The 9,434-nt window shown below is 46.2% G+C and overlaps 1 protein-coding gene across 1 annotated transcript in view; it reads right to left on the reverse strand.

The window, feature by feature from the left end:
• The window catches only part of LOC122553912 (nesprin-2-like), a 73,008-nt gene that overhangs the window by 59,022 nt on the left and 4,552 nt on the right, over positions 1 to 9,434 (reverse strand). The window contains exons 4-7 of the mRNA XM_043698419.1: positions 9,144 to 9,338; positions 7,633 to 7,758; positions 5,070 to 5,225; positions 4,200 to 4,358 (exon numbers count right to left, since the gene is read on the reverse strand). Coding sequence (XP_043554354.1) covers positions 4,200 to 4,358; positions 5,070 to 5,225; positions 7,633 to 7,758; positions 9,144 to 9,338 — 636 coding nt within the window. The remainder of the gene's footprint in view (positions 1 to 4,199; positions 4,359 to 5,069; positions 5,226 to 7,632; positions 7,759 to 9,143; positions 9,339 to 9,434) is intronic.

Below are 9,434 nucleotides of genomic sequence, written 5' to 3' on the forward strand. Positions count from 1 at the left end.
GTACATAGATCCCTTAAAATTGCCACCCAAGTGGACAGGGTTGTTAAGAAAGCATATGGTGTTTTGGCTTTCATTAACAGGGGGATTGAGTTTAAGAGTCGTGAGATCTTGTTGCAGCTCTACAAAACTTTGGTTAGACCTCACTTGGAATACTGCATCCAGTTCTGGTCGCCCTATTATAGGGAAGATGTGGATGCTTTGGAGAGGGTTCAGAGGAGGTTTACCAGGATGCTGCCTGGAATGGAGGGCTTATCTTACGAAGAGAGGTTGACTGAGCTCGGACTTTTTTCACTGGAAAAAAGAAGGAAGAGTGGGGACCTAATTGAGGTGTACAAGATAATGAGAGGCATAGATAGAGTTGATAGCCAGAGACTTTTTCCCGGCGCAAACATTGTTAACATGAAGGGTCATAGTTTTAAGCTCTTTGACGGAAAGTATAGAGGGGATGTCAGAGGTGGGTTCTTTACGCAGACAATTGGAGGAGCATGAAATGCGTTGCCAGCAGCAGTTGTGGAAGCAAGGTCATTGGGGATATTTAAGAGACTGCTGGACATGCATATGGTCACAGAAATTTGAGGGTTCATACATTAGGTTTACCTCACATGAGGATCAATGGTCGGCACAACATCGTGGGCTGAAGGGCCTGTTCTGTGCTGTACTGTTCTATGCTCTATGTTCTAACAGAGCCCTGCGGGACACCACTCACCACTGACCTCCAGACAGAACAGTGTAGTTTCTCCTTTACAGATTGGCACCCTCAATGGGTTAACATCATCCCAAATTGTTTAGTTGATACATCTACATATTCCTAAAAATTCCATAGCATACCAGTACCGATATAGGCATGATTGCAAACCACAGAAAAACCGGAGGAGGGAGCATAGTCGTCATGTCTCTGGATTAATAATCCAACATGGGTTCTAACCCCAGCATGGTAGGTGTGAAATATTAATTCAATAAAAATCTGGAATTAGAAGCCAGTCTAAAGGTGTCCATGATGCCAGGGCTGATTATTGTAAAACAATCTGGTTCACAAATGCCATTTAGAGGAGGGAATCTGCCATCCTTGGTCTCGATCAGAGTGGTGCTGGAAAAGCGCAGCAGGTCAGGAGCAGGAAAATCAACGTTTCGGGCAAAAGCCCTTCATCAGGATTGCCCTCCTTACCTGGTCCGGCCTACATGTGACTCCAGACACACAGCAGCGTGGTTATCTCTTTCCTGCCCTCTGAAATGCCATTCAGTTCAAGGGTAATTAGGGATGGGGCATAGTGCTGGTCTAACCAGGGACTCCGACACCCCAGGAATGAATAAAACGTTAAAATACATGAAAGCTCAAAATGTCTACTCTAACATAAATGAGTCTGTTACATACTCCAATTTACAAATATAATCCATTTTTAAACATAGCCATGTCCTTGTGGAACTTTGTTTTTGAACCATGAAGTATTTTCACATCTGTTAGCCTAAGCTAATGTTAATTTGGTGCATAGAAACAGCCATAAAACCCAAAATCTATTTGCTCACTTTTGACTGGATTGCTCTTGGTCTCTGGCAGAAGTGAGCACTGCAGATGCTGGAGATCAGAGTCTAGATCAGAGTGGTGCTGGAAAAGCACAGCAGGTCAGGCAGTATCCGAGGAGCAGGAAAATCGACGTTTCGGGCAAAAGCCCTTCATCGGAACGTCGATTTTCCTGCTCCTCAGATGCTGTGTGACCTACTGTGTTTTTCCAGCACTGCTCTGATCCTGCTCTTGGTCTATGGCTATTCTGACAGAAAGAGTTTTCGTTACAAACCACAATTAAACAGAATACAATTTTTTAATTCTTCAATTGCTTAATTGGGTCATAATCATGGAAAATCATTAATCCAATATTTTTCAATCCAGTAAATATGCCAAGAATCAGTCTGCCCTGATATCACACATAATGCTCCTGATATCGGTTACTCCCAGTGAAGAAAATAACCCTGGATCTCAATCCTGAACTTCCATTTCAATCATTTCAACCCATTTTTCTCTTGCATTGCAGCTTGAATCAATATTTTTCAATCCAGTAAATATGCCAAGAATCAGTCTGCCCTGATATCACACATAATGCTCCTGATATCGGTTACTCCCATTTCAATCATTTCAACCCATTTTTCTCTTGCATTGCAGCTTGAATTCATTTTTCAGATTTGACATTAACATTTCCCAACAATATGTGCGGCATGATGGCTCAGTGATTAGCACTGCTGCCTCACAGCGCCAGGGACCCAGGTTCGATTCCCGACTCAGGTGACTGTCTGTGTGGAGTTTGCACATTCTCCCCGTGTCTGCGTGGGTTTCCTCCGGGTGCTCCGGTTTCCTCCCACAATCCAAAGATGTGCAGGTCATGCTAAATTGCCCGTAGTGTTAGGTGCATTAGTCAGGGGGAAATATAGGCATGGGGAATGGGTCTGGGTGAGTTACTCTGTGGAGGATCGGTGTGGATTTGTTAGGCCAAAGGGCCTGTTTCCATACGGTAGTGAATCTAAAAAAAAACTTGCATTTATCTAGCTCTTTTAATGTTACAAAATGAACATGGGTTTCACTGGAAAGACGTTGGAAAAAAATGGCCATTGAACTGCACGAGGTAATACATGGACAGGTGACCAAAAGCATGATCAAACAGGTTGGGTTTTAAGGAGCATCTTAAATGCTGAATGAGGGAAGGGAGGAGGCAGCGTGGGGGCAGGGGAGGGGGGGGGGACGGGAACGTGTGTGCAGGGGGAGAGGGTTGTACAAGGGAACTCCAGAGCTTGGAGCCCAGGCAGCTGCAGGTGCAGGCACTAACGGCAGAATGATTCAAATCAGAAAGGCGCCAGAGACCAGAATGAGAGGGCTGTGGGATTGTAGGCCAGGGAGTGAAGGTAGACATAGGGAGGAGGCAAGGCAATGGAGAGATTTAAAAACAGGGGTGTAAGTTTAAAAACCAAGGTATTGCTGAATCAGAACATTAAATAAGTAGTGTAAACCGGAGGTGGTGATGTGGCTCCTGTAGTCTGCTCAGCTATTAATAAGATGGCAGGTACCGCTACCCAGTAGCCTGCTTCTGCTCCCTAGCGTAATAAAAATCTATCCATCTGAATTTTGAAATGATGACCCTGAGACCTAATAGTTTCCTCTTTTATTTTGGGGGGTGGTGGGCAGGGGAGGTATGTTGGAGGGGAAGAGGTGGAGATTGTTATTCCCCCTTCATATAGATATGTCCCTCCTGATATTACTGTCAAACAGCTTCACTCTAATTTGAAAAGTAATGCTCCTTATTCCGGACTCAATTTACCTGCTCATTTCATCATTTAAAAAATACTTATTTCGATCACCTTTTGACTACAGACACACAAATCAATACACTGCAAACTATCCTTAAAACTTATGGGCAGCTCTAATATCATTGTAACATGATTACATTTCTTAATCAGTTGTAAAGACTTCCTGAGGATGTAAATGGTACTATAGAAATGCAAGTTCGTTCTTTCTCTCTGTTTATTTCCCATCTGCCTGAGTCTTCTTTGTTAACCTCCAGCAACTTCCAAATACACAGCCTCTTCCATTTATAAGGACAAGGGCAGCAGATACATGGGAACACCACACTGTGCAAGTTCCCCTCCAAACCACTCACCATCCTGTCTTGGAAACATATCGCCTTTCCTTCACAGAGTCAAAATCCTGGAACTCCCCCCAACAAGGGCATTGCGGGTCAAGAAGGTAGCTCACCACCACTTTCTCAAGGGACAAGGGATAGATAATATATTTTGGCCCAGGAACCACACATTCCCAAACATAAAATCATAGAGAATCCCTACAGTGTGGAAGCAGGCCATTTGGCCCATTGAGTCTACACTAGCCCTCCGAAGAGCATCCCACCCAGACCCACCCCCTCACCCTATCCCTGTAACCCTGCAATTCCCATGGCTAACCCACCTAGCCTGGACGCTATGGACAATTTACCATGGCCAATCCACCCTAACTTACAGATCTTTTGAATGTGGGAGGAAACTGGAGCACCCAGAGGAAACCCACGCAGACACAGGAAGAATGTGTAAACTCCATAGACAGTCGGCCGAGGCTGGAATCAAACCCGGGTCCCCGAGAGGCCGCAGCGCTAACCACTGAGCCACCGTGCCTCCCCCAAATTGAATAAAAACAGTAGCTCAGCAGGGGCCAAAACATGCCGTACCTCCTGGAGTCTCTCAATCATCTCCTGAACGCCACTGTCTGTGCTCTGTGAGACTCGATCTTCCATCTGTTTTAGCCAGTCTTCCAGATGCTTGCTCTTGGTATTAAACACGACCCACTGCTCGAGCCGGTCACTTATCTTCAGTGTCCGCAAGGACGCCTGCAGGATTAGTGGACAGAGCCAGTTAGCGGTATTACTACAGGCAGACTGTTGCATTTAGCTACAGCCTGGAGGAACTGCAACAGGTACTGAGACAAGTAGCACAGCAACCAATTCCCTAACCCCCTACAACACCACTCACAGAGGTCCCAGAAATGCTGCTTGTAAACAAGATATATATTTGTCCACCAATATTCTCCTTCTTCCTTTAGACAGAGTAATGTTGAGTGGGAGAGAGGATTTATTCTCATCTCTCTCTCTCTCTCTCTCTTTTGGGTCAGTCCTTTCTCTCTCTCTCTCTCACTCAGAGCACCCTAGCTGTGCAATATTCCTCTTGAAGCAGGGACTAATTCACAGGGCCCTGTGCCTCTCAGGACTCTAATAAACTGGAATTTTAACAATTTAAATTTATATAGCACCTTTAGTGAATGCTTTTCTGAACCCTTTCAAGCTTCACAACATCCTTCCAATTGCAGGGAGACCAAAGTTGCACGCAATATTCCAAAAGTAAGTAAAGAGCAGCTACAAAAGCAGTCACAGTGCCCATGATACCAGCATCGAATGGTATAATAAGGCATTCTTGTTCATGAAGGTCCTTTCTGGAATGGGTCTGGTTGGGTGCTGTGTTTGTCTGAGGCAGTTAGCAAGTGAGTCACCCCGAAGCTGCCCTGAGTCCTCCTTCCTTGCTGCTACATGAACAGAATCACTTACAGACAGCTTCAGCTGCTCCCAATGGCTCTCCAGGATTGCGACTTGCTCCTGGAATCCAATCGCCACATCGGGAATAAGGTGCTTGCCAAGATCCACCTTCACTGTGCTCAACTCAACAAGCCTGTTCCACCAGCTTCGCATCAGCTCTCCCAGCTCCTGCTGATCAACATGAAGGACAAAACTTACCACTTAGATAGAGAGGGAGAGGGGGAGAGAGGGAGAGAGGGGAGAGGATATGTACCTGTGAGTGCCCAGCGTGAATCTGGAATCATTTTCCGATCTCTGTGAGGGGAGTCCGTCGCAACTGTGTCGATGGCAAGAATCAGATTTTCATTCTGCAATTTTTGTTTTTAAAACAAATGGTGTCTTATTCTGATTTTCTGTTTCTAAGTCAAAAGAAGCCACCATTGGATGTTTCAATGTTCCGGAGCGGATTGTTTACGGGCGAAGCAATTAGATGTTCAGAAAAAAAGGGAAATTAACCCTTGCAATTTGAAGAGGGGACCCTGGGTCTGCTGAAGTATGGTATTGTATTTAATGTAGGGTTTCCCCTCTCCTCGCGTCTCCCCCCAAAAAAATGACTTTTTGGACAAAGTTTAAATTTTTTTTTGAAAGAAACACCTAAGGTGTAACACTTTGAAAGAATTTTAAAAAGTCCTTTTTTCAGCATCATGTTATACTCGTGGATTTAGTGAGGGGTCGGCGAAGGGGGGGGGTGCAGTTGCTCAGAAGACCCTGAGTGGGTTATTTTTTTTGGACAGTGTGAAACTGGTGAGACCGTCACTCACTCACTCACTCACTACTACTCTGCAGATCCACCTCCCCATGCTTCCGTCTGAGCCAATCCCCTCGGAGAGCCCGGCAGTCTGCTGTAATTGATCAGCTGGCGAGCCAATCAGAGTGCGGACTTCCCAAGGCACGTTGTGATTGGACGTTGGCTCCAGATCCAGAGCTCACAGAACTCCGCGGAATGGGTACAGAGGGAGGGGTAGGGGGAGTGGGAGAGAGAGAGAGAGCGAGAGAGAGAGAGAGAGATAGAGTGTGAGTCTCTGTGTGTGTATATACACAAGACGCATGTGTGTGCCCAAGACGGGGACAGACAGAGAGAGAGAGAAGCAAGTTGGAGATAATGAGGATTTGTTGACTGATGGGTGCTAATGTCACTAGTCATTCTGCTCTGCAAACACCAGTTCTATACCCACTATGGCAGATAGCGCAATTTAAACTCCACACTGAAAATGTAGGGGTATGGGTGGGTTTCGCTTCGGCGGGTCGGTGTGGACTTGTTGGGCCGAAGGGCCTGTTTCCACACTGTAATGTAATGTAATCTAATCTAATCTAGTCATTCTGCTCTGCAAACACCAGTTCTATACCCACTACGGCAGATAGTGCAATTTAAACTCCACACTGAAACTCAATAATTCATAAAAATCAGTCATTGAAAGCTAGTGTCAGTAATGGGGACCACTAAACTAATCATTGTTCATTGTAAAAACCCATCTGGGAGAATAGAATATAATAGGATATCCTTTAGAGAAATCTGTTGCCCTTATCTGGTCTGGTCTGGTCTACATGTGACTCCAGACGCTCAGCGATGTGGTTGACTCATAACTGCCCTCTGCAATGGCCTAGTAAGGTAAGTTTGGGGGCAATTAAGGATAGGCAACAAATACTGGTCCAGCCAGTAACACCCACATCCCATGAGAGAATTTCTTCAAGTGGTGTGCCAGAATGCATGGGTGTGTTGGAGATGACCAGCTATTGCTACAGAGCTCGGTCAGGATTCACACTGCGAGTGGTGAATAACTCACTCACATTCCCAGCCTGGGCTCCCTCCCAACATTCATTCATGAAAGATCATGGTCAATCTTACCTGATACAAAAGCAAACTAATGCAGATACTGGAAAGCCGAAATAAAACAGTAAATGTTACAAGTGCTTAACAGATCAGAAACATCTGTCGAGAGGAAAATAGAGTTGACATCTCAGGTCAATATGCGAGGACAGGCAAAATCGACGTTTCGGGCAAAAGCCCTTCATCAGGAATAAAGGCAGAGAGCCTGAAGCATGGAGACACCCGCACCAATCAACCAAACCGCCCTGTGGCCCAACATTTCAACTCCCCCTCCCACTCTGCCGAGGATATGGAGGTCCTGGGCCTCCTTCACCGCCGCTCCCTCACCATCAGACACCTGAATACAGACCAGACTTCAATAACGTCAATGCACAGGCCAGAGGTCAATAATGTAAGAGCACAGGCCAGAGTCAATACAGTCACAGCACAGGTCAGAATCCCTCCTCTAGCTTATCTCTCCACGCTTCAGGCTCTCTGCCTTTATTCCTGATGAAGGGCTTTTGCCCGAAATGTCGATTTTGCCTGTCCTCGGATTTTGCCTGAACTGCTGTGCTCTTCCAGCACCACTAATCCAGAATCTGGTTTCCAGCATCTGCAGTCATTGTTTTTATCTCAGGTCAATAACCCATCGCAGTTGTGAAGCTCTTTCTCTCTCACTACAGATGGTGCCAGACCTGCTGAGGATTTCCAGCAATACCCTGTTCTTACCTGGAGTTTACTTTGCTCTTTTTGTAGATCCTCGCTGATACAGGGCAGCTCCCGCCTCAAGTCCACTCCGAATTCTTGGAGTTTGAGACCCAATGCAGTCACCTCCTCCCCACATCTGTCACACATCTGTCCAGAGCAACACAAAGACACAGAGTAGTGGGTGGATAGCAGGGGATTTACAATAAACAGTCCCCAGCGTCATGGCACAGGCTTTGCCGACACAGTCAGGTGGAAGTGAAAGACTCCACGGCACAGTGTCCTGACCAATACAGACCTCTGAGCCAATACCGTGAAAAAAATTATCCAGTCATCTGGACATGGTTGTTGGTGGAAGTATGTGAAATGCAGAGCGTGTTACAGCAGTGACTACATCACAGAGGTGGGGGCTTGGATGGTGTGAAGGGGGTCATTTATTACAGTGAAGATCCTGATCATGCAGCAGAATACTGCAGATGGTGGAAATCGCTCAAGTGAGGCAGTGTGCACGTCCATCAATCTAGTCTACTCTATTCATGCTCACAATGTTGGCATCTTGATACCAAATTCAGCCTGGGGGCACTTGCTTTGTAGAATACCCCTGATCCATCCACAAGCATGACCCCAAGTCTCTGGGGCCTGTCATTTTAATTCCCACCTTACCGTCACACTGACATCTCTGTCCTCTGCCTGGTGCCCTGTTCCAGTGAAACTCAACATAAACTGAGGAAACAGCAACTCAACTTCCAGTTACACACTTTACAAAAATCTGGACAATGAGCTCAATATTTTCAAACTGCAAACCCTGCCCCATTTTGAATTGTTTTCTTTGTATCCTGTATTTTGATTTTTTTTCCGTCAGTGGTGTCTCTGCTCTCGGCACTTATTTGCTGTTTCCCGTCTCTGTTCCCTTTGGGCCCAGAGCATTAACTCCTCTGTTGTTCAGTCCTGCCCATCCTCCACCCGACTGCAGACTTCCCTTTCGTGTTCATAGCACCCAGCCTTTGTTCAAATTCTAGACCATCCCTAACATTTCTCTGTGGGAGTCTGGATGAAAGGCTATTGACGTGAACAGCCAATTTTGTTTTCTCTCTTCATGCATGCTACCTGCTTTACTGAGCAACTTCCTGCATTTTTTTATTTTAATAGAATGATCCAAACCTAGTGAAAGACACTATGTAAATACCTATGCTTTCGTTTTTGATCAATCCACCTGGTTAAGGAAATGGGACCGGGTGAGACCAACCTGTTCCCACTGGGACTGTGATGCCTTCCAGTTGGTAACAGATGATCAAATGCTAAGGCACCAGTCTGTAATGGGAAGCTGTACTGTGCAGCAGCTTGATAAGCCCCAATAATGACCCTCAATCACTGCTCCAGCCATTCAATGCCATGCAAACAAAATCCTCTGAGTCTGAGTTAAAGGCGAGGAGTCACTTCAGACTCCTTGAGATTTTGTTTCCAGATTACTTGGCCTTGGTGAGGTTTCTGTGGAGCTCAGTCTTGGGTTGAAAGGAAGGTTGTACAGGGTGTACCTTCACTATGGCGGTCAGTTTGTTCCTCTTGTCCGTGAGCTGTAGGTTGATGGAACCCCAGGCGTCCTGTAGCTGGCAGAGTTGTTCCTGGAGCGATGCCTGTGCTGAGGAATCGGCTGCTGGCAGGAGCTCATTGCCCACCTCCAGGGCCCGCGTCAGGTACGGCTCCAGCCGCTGGAGTTTCCTCCCTTGGAGCTTGGAGATGAACAAGATCGATAACGTTCGCACACAGACCGCTCAACAATTCCCACAGAGGATTACCCTCGTAATCTGGGGGGGGGGGGAAGTCAG

Source organism: Chiloscyllium plagiosum, chromosome 10, assembly GCF_004010195.1.
Source record: "Chiloscyllium plagiosum isolate BGI_BamShark_2017 chromosome 10, ASM401019v2, whole genome shotgun sequence".
Classification (NCBI taxonomy): Eukaryota; Metazoa; Chordata; class Chondrichthyes; order Orectolobiformes; family Hemiscylliidae; genus Chiloscyllium; species Chiloscyllium plagiosum.